Source organism: Somniosus microcephalus, chromosome 4, assembly GCF_052327205.1.
Source record: "Somniosus microcephalus isolate GS21.2 chromosome 4, FLI_Smic_1.0, whole genome shotgun sequence".
NCBI lineage: Eukaryota > Metazoa > Chordata > Chondrichthyes > Squaliformes > Somniosidae > Somniosus > Somniosus microcephalus.
The window spans coordinates 267449481-267466825 of NC_140990.1; the positions used below are offsets into that span (position 1 = coordinate 267449481).

Consider the following 17345-nt stretch of genomic DNA (forward strand, 5'->3'; position numbering starts at 1 on the left):
CAATGGGATGGTGATGGAAGAGTCTGGGATGTTGGCTGATAAATACGATTTTTTGAGTATAACTATGTTTGGTTGTTGTTTGGTAGGTCTGTGGGACATCTCTCCCAACTTGGGCACCAGCCCTAGATGGTAGTGAGAGCATTGTGCAGGGTCAGTTGGGCCAAGATTGCTTTAGCCGTAACCTCATATGATGCCTAGGTCAGTGCTGTTAAGTAATAAGCAGAAAAATCACACAGACCTTACGTTGTAGCAATTGTTAAAATGTGATGGTTTGCGAGAGCATTAAGAGTCAACCATTTAGTGTGGACTGAAGTCACATGCAAGCCAGAGCAGGTAGAGGTGGCAGGTATGCTTCTTTCAAGCACATTTATGAATCAATTACATTTTTTATGACAATCTGCTTGCTTTTCATGGTTATTTTTCTGGTGCTAGTCCACAAGTTACCAGATTTATGAAATTAAATTTCATAACTTGCCACATGGAATTTGAACTCTCAACCTCTGGATTGTGAGTCCAGCATCATTATTGCTAGGCTATCATACCCAATTTTTGCTTCAAAATTGATGGATTTTTAATGTAAATTTTTGTTAAAGAATGTGAAATTTGGTTTCAAAATCCATATTCAACAGAGGAATCTGGCCATAACTTCCCAAAAGCTATCCAAACTGTCACTCTCCCCCTTCAGAGAGACACTGTCTTCCTCTATCCTTCTCCCCACCCCCGTTTTTGTTGACACTTTTCTCTCACCTCGCTGTTAACACCAGCATTCTCCTCTCCTCTCAGCTTATATTCATCATCTTCTCTGAGTTCATGCTGGCACCTTTTATCCATTCCCTCTGCTGCACTTTTTAAAATCCTCTTTCACTACATGCTGCCACTTTCCTCCCCCAGATCACAATGGCACAATTCATGCCCTCCCCCAATTCATGCTGGTATGCTTCGTGCTGGTACATTCCCCATCCCGCCTCAGAAATCATGCTAGCACTTCATAGTATGTTGACCCCTCTCTGTTCCCACTTCCCTTCCAAGCTACTCCTTTTTTTTATTCATTCCTGGGATGTGGGCATCGCTGGCAAGGCCAGCATTTATTGCCCATCCCTAGTTGCGCTCGAGAAGGTGGTGGTGAGCCGCCCTCTTGAACCGTTGCAGTCCATGTGGTGAAGGTATTCCCACAATGCTGTTAGGTAGGGAGATCCAGGATTTTGACCCAGCGATATACTTCCCAGTCAGGATGGTGTGTGACTTGGAGGGGAATTTGAAGGTGGTGGTGTTCCCATGTGCCTCCTGTCCTTGTCCTTCTAGGTGGTAGAGGTTGCGGGTTTGGGAGGTGCTGCCGAAGAAGCCTTGGCGAGTTGCTGCAGTGCATCTTGTAGATGGTACACACTGCAGCCATGGTACGCCGGTGGTGGAGGGAGTGAATGTTTAAGGTGGTGGAGGGTGTCGAGCTTCTTGAGTGTGGTTGGAGCTGCACTCATCCAGACAAGTAGAGAGTATTCCATCACACTCCTGACTTGTGCCTTGTAGATGGTGGAAAGGCTCTGGGGAGTCAGACGGTGAGACACTCGCTGCAGAATACCCAGCCTCTGACCTGCTCTTGTTGCCCTCCAATCACCACAACAATCTTCCTTTATGCTAGGCATGACTCCAGCCAATGGAGAGTTTTCTCCCCCGATTCCCACTGACTTCAGTTTTACTAAGGCTCCTTGATGCCATACTCTATCAAATGCTGCCTTGATGTCAAGGGCAGTCACTCTCACCTTACCTCTGGAATTCAGCTCTTTTGTCCATGTTTGGACCAAGGCTGTAATGAAGTCTGGAGCAGAGTGGTCCTGGCGGAACCCAAACTGGGCATCAGTGAGCAGGTTATTGGTGAAGAAGTGTTGCTTAATAGCACTGTTGACACCTTCCATTGCTTTGCTGATGATTGAGAGTAGACGGACGGGGCGGTAATTGGCCGGATTGGATTGGTCCTGCTTTTTGTGGACAGGACATACCTGGGCAGTTTTCCACATTGTCAGATAGATGCCAGTGTTGTAGCTGTACTGGAACAGCTTGGCTAGAGGTGCGGCTAGTTATGGAGCACAAGCCTTCAGCACGACAGCCGGGATGTTGTCAGGGCCCACAGCTTTTGCTGTATCCAGTGCGCTCAGCCATTTCTTGATATCACATAGAGTGAATCAAATTGGCTGAAGACTGGCTTCTGTGGTGGTGGGGACCTCAGGAGGCCAATATGGATCATCCACTCGGCACTTCTGGCTGAAGATGGTTGCAAACGCTTCAGCCTTGGCTTTTGCACTCACTTGCTGGACACCACCATCATTGACTATGGGGATATTCATGGAACCTCCTCTGCCAGTTAGTTGTTTAATGGTTCACCACCATTCACGACTGGATGTGACAGGATTGCAGAGCTTTGATCTGAACAGTTGATTGTGGGATCACTTAGTTCTGTCTATAGCATGCTGCTTCCACTTTTTAGCATGCATGTAGTCCTGTGTTGCAGCTTCCCCACTTTGGCACCGCATTTTTAGGTACACCTGGCATGCTCTTCTACACTCCTTATTGAACCAGGGTTGGTCCCCTGGCTTGGTGGTAATGGTAGAGTGAGGGATAAGCCAGGCCATGAGGTTACAGATTGTGGTGGAATACAATTCTGCTGCTGCTGATGGCCCACAGCGGCACATGGATGCCCAGTTTTGAGCTGCTAGATCTGTTCTGAATTTATCCCATTTGGCACGGTGATAGTGCCACACAACACGATGAGTCCTCAGTGTGAAGACAGGACTTCGTCTCCAAAATGACTGTGCGGTGGTCACTGCTACTAATGCTGTCATGGACAGATGCATCTGCGACAGGTAGATTGTTGAAGTCAAGGTTAAGTAGGTTTTTCCCTCATGTTGGTTCTCTCACCACCTATCGCAGGTCAAGACTGGCAGCTATGTCCTTCAGGACTCGGCCAGCTCGGTCAGTAGTGATGCTACTGAGCCACTCTTGGTGATGGACATTGAAGTCCCCCACCCACCCAGAGCACATTCTGTGCCCTTGCTGCTCTCAGTGCGTCTTCCAAGTGGTGTTCAACATGGAGTACTGATTCAACAGCTGAGGGAGGGCAGTAGGTGGTAATCAGCAGGTTTCCTTGCCCATGCTTGACCTGAAGCCACGAGACTTCATGGGGTCCGGAGTCAATGTTGAGGACTCCCAGGGCCACTCCTTCCTGATTGCATATCACTGTGCCGCCACCCCTGGTGGGTCTGGACATACCCAGAGATGGTGATGGAGGAGTTTGGGACATTGGCTGAAAGGTATGATTCTGTGAGTATGACTATGTCCACAGTAGCATTTCATACCCTCTGCGGCAAGTGTTACCAAGGGGTATGCCACTGAGGAGTGGAGCAGAACAGGAGCAGCACTAATTTTTGGCACCTCAGATATTTAAAGAGTGTATGCATGGATACAATCCATGGCTGAACCTGGAATTCTCCTGATCTAAGGAACACAAATGCAAAGAATAGTAATGCCCATATTTTCCACTTTATTTTATCATTGGCAATGATACGGTATCCCCAGCCACTTCAGTTAATTACAAAAAACAAGGAAGAAATTATGTACTCTACTAATTAACCATCCGCTGCTTTTCATAACTGATGGTTGTAGTAGCATACATTATCAGTATGTGAAACAGAGCAGTCCACACTAAAATAATGACTTCACAAATAAGGATTCTTTTTCCTCCCAGTTTATTTCACAGCTTCCAGTAACTGTAAAAGGCATGTTCAGAACACATATATACACGCAAACACATTTTACATCAAATAAGTCTGCTTTGCGGAGCAACAAAAAAATTATATTTATATTTACACCCATCTATATTTTAGAAAATATTTCTCTCTGCATTTTGTCCATGTGCTACTAATCCCCACGGGTAAAATTATTTGTACCACAGATTTCTCCATGATCACTAGGGAAGCAGCTCCACAAGTGCTGTACAAGAAACATAGGGCAAAGGTTTATTTGGTGATTTTTGGTGCTCACCAAGGTGAAAGTGTTGTTAGTTCTGGGAAATGTAACACTTTCTCATCTCAGACACCCAGTATCAACATAAAGCACTCCATAGTCAAGTGCAGCATAGGTAACATAAATAATAAATTTTCCTTAATCTGAATTTCAAAGCAGCAACCTCTCCTACAGTATATCATATTTACATTTTGTTCACTAGCTACTGTTGTGACCTCTCAATAAGATTACCAAATGAAATGCAGATTTGTGCTGTGGTCCTACTCCCTATAGGAACTGGGTTGCAATTGCTCAAAACCATTTTGCACAAGAGACTTAGGATGAAAGTCTCTTCTGTCTATTAAGTTGAATTGAAATCCAGGACCTAGAGATGAAAAGAGAGTACATCAACCCCACTGTACCCAATTTTCTGGACCTCAGCCCGAAAATGAAGTAATGTCACCCAAAATGAAATACACAATTAGTCAACCCTGGAATCAGAATCTGGTACCTAATTGGGAGTGAGGCATTTAATGTTGAGCTGCCTGTTCCCCTTAAATATCATGAAGTCCTTTTATCAAAAGAATGTCGATAGCATCAACTATGTGTCAAAAAAAGCTGAAAATAATGCATTATTCAAGCATAATTGCATAGCTCTGAAAGTACCCATCTAATTGTACAGAATTTATGGCATTAGAATCATAGAATGGTTACAGCATGGATGTAGGTCATTCGGCCCGTCGAGCCTGTGCCGGCTCTCTGCAAGTGCACTTCAGTTAGTCCCACTCCCCCGCCCTTTCCCCGTAGCCCCGCAAATTTCTTTCCTTCAGACTTATCCAACTCCCTTTTGAAAGCCGTGATTGAATCTGCCTCCATCACCCTTTCAGGCAGTGCATTCCAGATCCTAACCACTCACTGCGTAAAAAAGTTTTCCCTTACGTCGCCTTTGGTTCTTTTGCCAATCACCTTAAATCTGTGTCCTCTGGTTTTCGACCCTTCTGCCAATGGGAACAGTTTCTCTCTATCTACTCTGTCTAGACCCCTCATGATTAATGGCACAAAACAATCAAAATTAAATTTAAAAACAAAGATTGTATTTCATATTACATACAAGGAGGGATGATACTTTAAAAAAAATGTTGCCAATTTCCACATGTTATTTTGAGAGAGATAAACAGGTAGAATTGATTAAATATCACCATGCACTCCTCTTTCTAACCCACATTAAGTTTGTTGGTTAAGACCTCAGATTACAGTTAAGATTTATTAGATAGTTTTTGCAGTGAAATTGATAAATTTTATATACATTTCAAATAAACATGAAATTGCAAATTTATAATACCAATATGCCCATTCAAGCACTTTTTTTAAAAAAAACAGATGTTTAATTTCCAATAGTACAATTACTAAATTTAGTTAACACGATTTAAAAAATAATTCAAGGTAAGGATATACAGAACACAGTCCGGTCCTTATAATTTGTAAATATGTACAAAACAAGTTATGCTCTTTCCTTACAACATGTGCGCAGTGTGGCATTCACTAAATTGAACCTAACAGTAGTATAGTCATAGGTAGACCAATGTTCAATTAGAACGGCTTCGGTCAAATCCCCAATTAAAAAAATTACAGTAATTAATCTCCATTGCTAAATTTCTAATAGTTGTAGCTCTACAAATACACACAAATTGAAGTATAGCAGAACCTCAAAAATAAAGTCTTTAGGACCAGAGATGCCTAAAATATCCATATAGTTTTAAAGACTTTATTTTTCCAAATTAAAACAAGCCTTGCTTTCAAGACGGTCTACTGTAAACAGTAATTTCAATTTATTGTACATACTGTATTATAATAGTAGGGAGTGTATATGTATTAATAAACCCAGCCGAAGAAAGGAGTAAAGCAGCACATAATGTGTACATTAGTGTGGTCTATTAATGCACATATTATGTTTGGATAACTGATCCTTAACTTTGAGGTTCTGCTGTGAGGAGGAAGTTACAAGGCACTGACATAAAGGAGTTAGCATGATTTCATAAACAATAGCAACTTTCCCCAGTTTACACAAGTCATCTAAAACCCAAACATATGTTATGGCTTTTAACACATCTTGTATATTAATATATTACTTTTTAAAATATACACAAATTAGATTTTTCATTGTGAATATTAAATTTTCAATGGCTTTAAGATATACAGAGATATCAATAAATGTCTTTGTCACATAAGCAACTGCATGATATTGCAACACATGATTGGTAGAAGGCTATTATAAAGGTTATTTTTTGGATTTTAGACCTTGCATATATTATGATCCTTTGCAACACTGGAATGTTTACTTAATACAGTATAAAAATAAGTTTTTAAAGCAAATATTTCACAACAGAACACAATAACCTCTGGAAACTGCTACAATAGTAACAATGTCGCAGTGTTTATCAAAAGTATAAGTAGTGCAAATCAGGAAATATTTATAAAACAGTAAAATTATTTAGCAATGTATCAAATTAAAGACAAAGGATAATATCAATTTTTTGAAAATTCTCAAGCATTTTGGTAACAGAATTACCAGTAGGTTTCAATCGTGGAATTCCTTAAGTTCGGTTATCATAACTGTACTATCAGCATCTGTGGGATCATTATAACTACGCTCATAGTGCACTGTTCCAAAGGGATTAGCCCATCGCCATTTATTCTTTTTGTACAAAAACCACACAATTCCACCGAGTAGCACTAGGATAAAAATCACTGTTATCACTAAAGCTGCAACTCTGTGACTGGGTTCTGCAAAACAACAGAAATGAAAAAAGTGTTAAGTATTTTAAAAAATCATACTTTAAAAAAAATGTAAGCAAAACTGATGAATGAGTATTTTCTTCATTCAGTAAATTATAATGTATTGTAATAGTGATTGATACAAGTAGAATTATGGGTGCTTTAACCAAGAATACAAATCCTATAATCTGGCTGTATACTCCCCAGTTTGTCTAACTGGAAAGTTGAACTGCTGAAAGTAGACCAAGTGTGATTATTCCACAACAATGAATGTGATCAACTCGGCCCTGAAATTCCATGGGTGGCGATCCTGGCAGTACACATCTGTTGTTCTCAAGCACCGACCTTCACTGGAGCTTGCAGGGTCAGTGTGAGGGCATCTCATTTGCAGATATACAGGCAAGCACAAGCACCACTTGGGGTGCATCTTTGGTGGCCGCCTGCCCCATGCCATTGGCTGGCCGGCTGCTCACTCACGGGGGAAAATGGGATTGCTCGAGCTCTCATCCCCTCCCCCAAAGGCAGGGAAACGGAAAAAAAATATTCATCTTCGGGAGGGGTTCAGACCGTTTTGCAAGGCCTGGACTTCACCAGTGGAATCATTTTTAGTGTCTCTTGCATCCAAGTGTCTATCTGGCACCTTAGATGTTACCTGTGGAGGCCTAGAAAATCTTTGTGGCATAAAATTTGAGGTCAATGGGGACTTTCATGGCCACTGATATTGTATTTGGCATCTTAGTCACAAACTATATGATGAGCCTAGGCTTTCTAATGCACAGCTTCTTCGCCATGCCCAGGAAACCAACTGTGTGGTACACCAGCTGCTTGATGTGCACCTCCTATGCTTTCTGTGCTTTCCTGGCACACTCTATTCCTCCTATCCCAGTACATCATTCCCATCAATGGTCTATACACCCAGGCTGCCATTTAGAAAATATCTGTGTACTATTGATTTATTTCACTACTAAGAAGCTACTTGGAAATGTTCCTGTTTGTTAAACCCCACAACACTATGTCTGACCTGGAGTAAAATACAATTTGACTGTGTAGCTGTAGAATGTTGCAAGTCTCAGTTCGTGACAAGAAAAATCAAGTTTCTTTCTCTCATGTTCATGAATCCTTTTTTGGAACGGTAAGATTTTTTAAGATCAACACTAAACACTGATCAATAGTCTATTAGCGCTTTCTACCAACATTACAACACTTTGAATTCACATCTACTTTTTCCCTAAAGCTAACAGACAGCAAAATCTAGTTTAACATTTCAGACAAGGATTAAGAAAGAGTTGTTGAGCCACTGAAGGCTGTTAGTGTAAAACTTACGCATTGGAGCTTTGCAAACAAGTCTGCTATGACTCTTCGAACAGCTGGTTAGAATCCATGTCCCATTTTTGGATGATATGACAGCACACTTATCGGGAGTTGGAAATGTGTGATTTGTATTAATCCAGTTAGCATAAGTAAGGTTCGAACCATCTAGCCACTGTAAGGATTTATCTGTGTAGAAGCACAAAAGTGTTAACTAATTTAACAAAGCACATTATTGTGACAGGTACGTTTGAATCTTAACTGAGGAAACCTTTAAAAGGGTCCGATTGTGTTTATGATGTAGATGGAATTTTTTTTTTTTTTTTAAATCTGTTGCAGATTTTCTTTAGTTAGGGAGTTCTGATATATTACATTACTAGTAAACATACAAATGACAAATTAAGACAAGTATTGCACATCAATGAATGGTTATGGATGACCATGGCAGTTAATGATAACTGAATGTGGGTACTTTGCTACGTTTGACTTGTTTTTTCCCTTGTCTTTTATTACCCTGCTGTACCTTTTTGGTTTTATTTAGTTGGGTGATCTGTATTATGGTTGAGTGTGTGTGTGGAGGTTGATGATCCTGCAACTTAGCAATGGGGACCAGTTCTTGAATTTTTCTTGGTTCAATTGTGCCTCCCACTCCGCAGACTCTCCAGTACTGTGCTGACTTTGAGGCTCCATTTGTGCCTATAGGACTGCAGTTTTATTGCACTACCAGTCTCGGTCCAATTACTGTAATGCAGGCAGCTACACCCAAGTTATATTATGGGCCTCATTTGCTGCAAATTTCACTCTACCAGCCAGGAGAGAAATCTATCCAGAGTTTCATTACTGGTGTTAGGTGGCAGCATCTAGTTTGTCACAACAATAAAAAGACGCTACAGTAATTTTAAAGAAGGTACCCCTTGAACATTTTAAAAACCCAGCTTCACAATACATTGCCGTTGTATTCCACATGGTGCAAGCACAGCTGATGTGAAACAGCCTACTTGAGGGAGTCTCACACTTGTCTGTTTCGGATTGCGATTTGATTCTGGAGTTAGCATCAACATGAAATTGAGAGTGGTGGCAATGTAAAAAAATTCAAAAATGCTTGTATAGTGCACCTTAAGAAAATGGGTAATCTTAACTTTCCCATCTTTAAATTTATTAGTGAAGGGCATTTATTTAATCTATTTTGGCATAAAACCAAAAATTAATACTTTGTATGGAGAAAAATCAGTAGTTTTGGGAATAAATAAACGAATTACAGTACCTCAAAGAACTGCCTTATTGAGGTGTCTGTCAATATGTTCTTCATATTTTAAGTGTAGAAATAAGTTAATTAGATGGTCATTAAAATGGTGAAATTTAGCTCTTCACGTATGAAAAAGTGTGAATTTCCATTAAATATGAGTGCAGCACAACAAAGCTTTGGAAACAGTATCATGCGAATACATACAAGGGTCTTGCCTATGTTTGGCAAAAGCTCAGTACAACTAAGACTAGAAAAATGCAGGTGATAAATACACATCCTCCAACATGGCATATTATGACAAGAGTCCCAATGTCCTGTGCCCTGACAACAGTTATTTTATTTTCTCTCCTCCAGCATTTATACATCCATTATATCAGCATTGCTCAGCTGGTAGCACCCTCATTTGAGAATCAAAAAGTTATAGTTTGAAGTCTTACTCCAGGACCAGTGCACATAATCTAGGCCGACATCCAGTGCTGTACTCCTGCTGTTTGTGGGATTGCACTTTGTTCAAAATGACTATCAAATTTAATTACATAAAAATTTAGACAGCAATTCAATGTGAAGAGCTTTGGGACGGTTCTGAGGGAAATGATAACAAGCTATATAAATGAAAGCATTTGTTCTTTTAAATATATATAATTGCTTATGGAGCAACAGCATAAAATGCCACCTAGTGGAGAGATTGCTTTGTACCCACTATTCCCCATACTGCTAAATAGTTGACGTTAGCTGTATTGCTGAATGAAAGTTAAGTAGGCCCCCACATAGAAGAGGAGAAAGACACAGGGAGAGTCATCATCCTACAATTCATTTCAGAACAAAACTGATTGCTAATCTACAGTCTTTCACTGGGGTGGTGCTTTAGGATCCAATTGGAGAAAGGGGAAAACTACTTGAAGATGCAGTGTCGTATATACATACACAGGATTTCTAACATGTACCAAGGTTCCTTTTGATTGCTCACACACATTCCCTTACCTTTAAGATCTTGAAAAATTCCCAGCCAGACCCATCCAGTGATTCCCTGTTCCTCTTTTATTTGTCTGGTTACAAAATCATTTTCTTCTTGGTCTTTTATGCTCAGAATAGTAGCAGAGGGATCTAGATTTAAAAGTTTGTACTTTGCCATTAACAATAAAAGCTAATGTTATTTAATAATATTTACTAAATGGTGAGAAACTAGGAACTGTAGAGGAGCAGAGATTCGAGAGTTCAAATACACATCATTAAAAGCTAGCATACAGGTACAAAAAGCAACCAAAAAGGCTATGGGAAGTTGATCTTTATCGCAAGGGGGCTGGAACACAGAAACGGAAGTTATGCTTCAGTTATGTAGAGTCTTGGTCAAATCCCATCTGGAGTACTGCGTCCAGTTCTGGGCACCCCACCTCAGGAAGAATATACAGGAAACTCTTGTTTAAACAGCACCTAAATATCCAAAATTCTCTATTAACTGGCAAAATTCTCCAAACTGCCACTACTCGGCTTCTTGGCGCTGTCGGGAGTCGGAACACCTCAAAACCCCTGTAACAGGAGTCTGACTCTCCCGCGCTGCCTATAGTCTCTTCTGATCCGCCATTTTACAGGGGTACTGTGTGTCTCCCACGCTGCCGGTAGTCATTGCATTGTATTACCCTCAACTGGCAGTACTGTACTTAATCAAGCATCTTCCACCATCCATTTAACACAACATTCTGTAGGTGAGTACCCAATTACTGTATACTGCACATTTCTTGATTTTTAAAAATTTGTCTTTGTTAAAAATAGCCCCGGTAGATAACCCTCTCCGTCATCCGGAATTTTTGATCAACCAGCAACACGGCGGTCCCGGATAAAAAAAAAGAGTTTCCTGTATTGGCCTTGGAGGGAGGGGATGCAGTACAGATTCATCAGAATGATACCAGGGCTTAGAGGGTTAAATTATGAGGACAGGTTGCATAAACTGAGCTTGTATTCCCTTGAGTATAGAAGATTGAGGGTTGATCAGATTGAGGTGTTTAAAATGTTAAGAGGATTTGATAGGGTAGATACGGAAAAACTATTTCCTCTGATGGGGGAATCAAGAACAAGGGGACGTAATCTTAAAATTTGAGCTGGGCCATTCAGGAGTGAAATCAGGAAGCATTTTTCCACACAAAGGGTAGTATAAATCTGGAACTCTTCTCCCCTCAAAAGGCTGTGGATACTGGGTCAATTGGAGCTTTCAAGACCGAGACAGATAGGCAAGGGATATGGGGCAAAGGCGGGTAAATGGAGTTGAGGTACAGATCAGCCAGGATCTAACTGAATGGTGTACTCATTTTCCTTAAAGATTTTACTGAAATGATTACATAGGTACATGAAAGACTTATAAAATACAGAATTCATTTCTAAACATTTTAACTTTGTTGTGTCAACTTTTGGGCCCCTAAACAGGCATTTGAGAGATTAGAGAATGGGTCTACATGAACTATGAATTACATTCTAAATTAGATAGAAAGAAAAAACACAAACTCAAAGCAACCTTTTTAAACCAGTAATGAATCCAATATACACGTGGAGTGCCTTAGCACAGATGTTGGATGTCTTCCTCAGCACTACCAGATGCTACAGCAAGTTGCACCAAACATGGAAGCAGAACATACCTAGCTCACGACAAACTGTTTTGGTTTCTTCCATGGTAAATACAGACCAGTTATATAAACCCATGTCAAACGCATAGCAGTATTTTCTGAATCTGATCCATGGTGACTTCCCATTTTTCTGAGGGCAGAATTTTGAGCTTTTTTCCTGCTGATTAGGTGATGTATCTGCAAAAAGATATTCAGTGATACCTTTAATGTGATACCGACTCGCTTTACTTTAAAGTATCTTAATTGTAGATTAGAACAGGTTGCACTGTAACAATTTTGTTAGTTAACAGGAGTTAGATTAAGATATTCCGCATGGACTGAAAAGATTTTCCCCGTAAGGATGTTTGTGTCAGGGCATCGCAATTGTGTTCAGTGTTAGCGCCACAGGTGGATACATATTGCAATCATGCTTCACTCAGCTCTTCAGGAAGTACAGCATTTCCCAGCTTGGAAAAGGGAAGGAAAAACAGAACAGAATCGCACTTAGGAAGCTCAGGGCACACCTCTTGGAGGCTGGCTATTGAAGGCATTGGTGGCAACAATTCCCCCCTCCACCCCCCCCAAAAAAAATACACAAATAAAAAAAAAGTTAAAGTAAAAATTAAACCATAAAAGTCGAGCCAGGCAGCACCTTATTATGGCTGTTCACATTAACTTCAGCACTGTGCTGATAAATCCAACTGAATCCCCACTTACCCACGTCAGTTTGAATAATTAGGAGTCGTCCCAAAATTACAGGAGGACATTAATAAATAATTAGAATGGGCAAATAATTGGCAAATGAAGTTCAACACAGATAAATGTGAGGTATTACATTTTGGTAGGAAGAATAGGGGGATCACATCACTTGGAGGGTGCGAGTCTAGGTGGGGTAGAGGAACAAAGGGATCTCGGAGTACAAATACACAAATCACTTAAAAGTTGCGACACAGGTTAACAAGGCCATAAAAAAAGCAAACCAAGCACTAGGGTTTATTTCTAGAGGGATAGAATTGAAAAGGAAGGAGGGTATGCTAAACCTGTATCGAACCTTGGTTAGACCACATGGTACTGCGTACAGCTCTGGTAGCCATATTATAAAAAGAATATAGAGGCACTGGAGAGGGTAGAGAAGATTTACAAGGATGATACCAGATATGCGAGGGTATACATATCAGGAAAGGATGAACAGGCTGGGTCTCTTTTCTCTTGAAAAAAGGCTGAGGGTGACCTAATAGAGGTCTTTAAAATTGAGAGAGGTTTTGATAGAGTGGACACACAGAGAATGGGGGGAATTTTATCAATGGGGGAGCGTTGGGGGCAGGACTGCTGCTTGTCGGGTTTCAGTCCCGCCCCCAATGACGTCCCGCCCCCAATGACGTCCGGCCAACCCATGCTGGTTTCCCTTGATTGACCTTGTTAAGCTCGCCCTGTGGGCTTAGCCGGCCAATTAAGGGAAAGCCGGTGACAGAACGTCAGCATATGACGTTTCATTTGTCAAAAATTTGAGACAGATGAATTGTCATCGTTTGACAGCTTTGGGAAGCTGTCAAACACTGACAATCTCTGTTCTTTGGTGAGTCCTTGTACTCAAGACTCACCAAACCTCTTTCCTGAGCAGAAATCAGATGGCTATTGCATCGGAGAATGCAGCAGCCATTCTGTCATCTCTGCCGTGGAGAGGAGAAACCTCCGGATCCCCAAGGGTTGAGCCTGCAGGAAGAAACAGAGTAAGGAAACTTTTTCTAACACTTTTCACTCACCTCCCATACTTACCTCTCCACATTTGCACCCATCACTCAGCTCCACAGCGGACTTTTCAAACCCTCTGAACCCCCTGCAGATCCACTGCTTGCCTCGCTGACCCTGGCGGGGTTTCCCAGACGTCGGGAAGCCCGCACTTCTGTTGGTAAAATGGGGATAAGCCTCTTAACTGCCTGTTGACTACCTGTTAACAGGCAGTTAAGTGGTTGCAATCCCCTTCCCGCCTCGAGGAGACAGGTCCCAGTGCAAGTCGTGGACCCACCTCCTGGGAAGATGGCACGGAGGCGGGTTGGGGGCAGATTCGGTACCTGCTCCCAGTTTCTGCCATTTTCCCGGCAGTCCCATCTCCCCAGGGCTGTGAGGTAGAGCATAACTAGAGGCCATCAATATAAGATAGTCACCAAGAAATCCAACAGGGAATTCAGAAGAAACTTCTTTACCGAAAGAGTGGTGAGAATGTGGAATTCACTACCACAGGGAGTGGTTGAAGCGAATATGCATTTAAGGGGAGGCTGGACAAGCATATGAGGGAAAAGGGAATAGAGGGTTATGCTGGTAGATTTAGATGAGGAAAGACGGGAGGAGGTTCGAGTGGAGCATAAACGCCGGCATGGACTGGTTGGGCCAAATGGCCTGTTTCTGTGCCATATGTAAACTTGCTATGTGCATGTACGTAAAAGACTATGGGGCATAAGCTAGTATGGAGAATTTCATCATAACTGGTTTTTCAATCATCTGAGTGCAAGACACCTACCAACAGTAGTCTGCAAGAATGTGCTCAGTTTTGTTGTAAAGCAACACGAAAATGTGTTCATAGTCAACTGGAAACTTGGAGCATTCTGATTTGCAAATGACAGTGGAACCAGTGCTAGTAATATTATGAGGTCAATGAGCTGAAGTTTACAAGTACTACTTTTTCTGGTGAAAATACAATGGCCCAGATATTCCGATCGCAGGCCTCCCGCAGATGGAGGACTGCAATCCGGAAAAATCTGTGCCCTTACCCGAGGGCTCCCGGGATGCATACAATTCCACTCCTGGGCCTCTCCAAACTGCAAGAGCACAGGGCCCACGTGTCCCAGAGGTGCAGGTAGTTCGCAGCGTCCCTGGGATCACGTGGGCCATGGGGAGCCAATCACAGAAGGGAATCTCCCTTCATACATTTGACAGGAAGACCTGTCAAATATGTGAATGGAGATCACCCCCAAAACATAGTAAAACTTTAAATAAATTTTAAAAATCACATTTTTAAAATGACTTGAAATTACAATACATTAACTATTTTAAACAAAAATTTAAATTTTTTTAAAAAATAAAGTTTTTTTTAAACGGGGCTAAAACGAAACTTACCTTTTTAAAAAAATATTTTAAAATAATAAATCAGTGAAAAAAAATGTTTTAAAAAACTTTTTTCAACTCTTATCCTGGTAAAAGCAGGCCTTACGCCTGCTTTTGCCAGGCGCAAGAATTGTAAGAGTTTTCTGCGGGCGCAGGGTCTCCAAAAAGCGGAACTATCCGCCCGCAGAGGCACTGCTCCAGCGCAGCCGGAGGATCTGTCAAGAGCTTTCTTGACAGATCGGAAATGCCAGTTTCCAGCGCATGCGCTGTGCATGCCTGAAACCGGCATTTCCGATGTCCCTACGGGTGAGTACCCACCCATAGGGTTTGGAATATCCGGCCCAATGAATTCAGAATAACTGAAAAATTTCTAATCATTTTGGTAAATTAAAAGTTCACCGATATATTGCTTGTTTAGCTAGTTACTGTCTGGATTGCAAGCAGAAATGAAACAGGTTTTCTTTTTGAAATTCCAGAACTTTTGCTTGCGTTTTCTGATATTTATGTCTTTAAATAATGCTTTGTTTTACGCTTATAAAAAAAGTTATTCTGAATAAGATTTTTGATACATGAAAACATATTTTGCTTTCACTTTCACAATTCTGGGAAAAAGTAAATTATTTTGTCTGACTTTGATACGTACTTTTACTCTGTGAAGCATAGCATATAGCTCCTTCACCTATGCTGTTACAGCTCGTGCGGTTCCAGAAGCCTTTAGTGTCCATAAACACACAACTGCCATTTGAATTAAGATGTTTATATTCCCAAGGTTTGTATTCTGAATTGCTGCCATCTGACCATTCGAATGTTGATCCTTCCTAGTATAAGAAAAGGAAAATTAAAATAAAGGGATAATTGCAATGGCCTGATTAATAATTATAATGCATTTTTCAGTGGATACATTAAACTTAGGCCCCATCTTTCAACAGAGGAAGATGTAAAAGATCCCACGGAACTATTTATAGAAGAGCAGAGAATTCTCCTAGTGTACCTGGCTAAACTTCTTCCCGCAACAAATACCACGAAAAATAGATTGACTGGCCATTTATTAATTTTGGCTGCTAGGTTTGCCTACGTAACAAGAGTGAATACATTTCCAGTTGTTGTAAAGCGCCACGGGACACCCTCACCACATGATAAAGCGTTGTATAAATGCTTTTGTTAAATATTTCAAGTGCTATGTTCATCATAAATACAGTAACAGCTCAAAACAGTCTTTCTAATGATGAGTGAGGAATGTGTTTTTCTCATAACAGTTCTCGCTCTGGTTATGCTACAACTATTCTAAAAGCAAAACAAATATTTTAAAATTAATTTTACACATTTATTTCTCTGCAAAGCATTCTCCCAGATAGCGAGAAGGCAACCAAACCGTTTTAGATCTCGGTCAACATAGCTCTGTGGTTTGGAGTCACTTAGTCTTCAGACTGCCTCTATTTAAATTTGATAAGGAAGTGCCTGGCTTTTGCTTGGAGCCACCCTAAATTGCCTGCTCGAAACAATTCAGTATATGTTTTAAAGCCTAGGCGATTAGTTCATCAAACACACAGAGCTAGATCCTGACTTTGTGATAGTGTAAAATGGGTGAAATTGAGTCGGCAGCTCGTTTTACATCTCTAATTTTTATTTCCAATGACTTTTGTTGACTTATTCCATTCTTATAGGAAAATTAGAGTCCAAATGGGGTACAGGTTCAAAGGGATTTGGGGGTACAGGTTACTAAAAGTAGCAACACATGTGGGCCATACAAAAAAGCAAACAAAGCACTGGGGTTCATTTCTAGAGGGATAGGATTGAAAAGCAGAGAAATTATGTTAAATTTGTATAGAATTTTAGTTAGAGCACACTTGGGACTACTGTGCATAGTTCTGGTCTCCATATTATAAAAAAGGTGCAAAAAAGATTTACAAGGCTAATACCGGAATTGAGAGGTTATACCTATCAGGAAAGATTGAACAGCCTGGGGCTCTTTTCTCTCAAAGAGAAGGCTGTGGGGTGACCCGATAGACATCTTTAAGATTAAGATTATGAAAGGGTTCAATAGGGTAGGGTAAATGTAGGGAAGATGTTTCCACTTGGATGAGTCCAAAACTAGGAGCCGTAAATACAAGAGAGTCACTAATAAATCCAATAGGGATTCCAGGAGAAAATTCTTTACCCAAAGAGCGGTTAGAATGTGGAACTCGCTACTGCAAGAAGTAGTTGAGGCGAATAGCTTAGATGCATTTAAGTGGAAGCTAGATAAACACATGAAGGAGAAAGGAATATAAGGTTATACTGTACCGATACGGTTAGATGAAGTAGGGTGGGAGGAGGCACGTGTGGAA

The 17345-nt window shown here is 40.9% G+C and overlaps 1 protein-coding gene across 1 annotated transcript in view; it reads right to left on the reverse strand.

Annotated features, from left to right (window-relative positions):
* Positions 1–3720: 3720 nt before the first annotated feature.
* The window catches only part of ly75 (lymphocyte antigen 75), a 142663-nt gene continuing 129038 nt past the window's right edge, over positions 3721–17345 (reverse strand). Inside the window, exons 31-35 of the mRNA XM_085986389.1 lie at positions 15662–15836; positions 11950–12114; positions 10304–10426; positions 8092–8265; positions 3721–6777 (exon numbers count right to left, since the gene is read on the reverse strand). Coding sequence (XP_085842515.1) covers positions 6572–6777; positions 8092–8265; positions 10304–10426; positions 11950–12114; positions 15662–15836 — 843 coding nt within the window. The 3' untranslated portion in view covers positions 3721–6571. The remainder of the gene's footprint in view (positions 6778–8091; positions 8266–10303; positions 10427–11949; positions 12115–15661; positions 15837–17345) is intronic.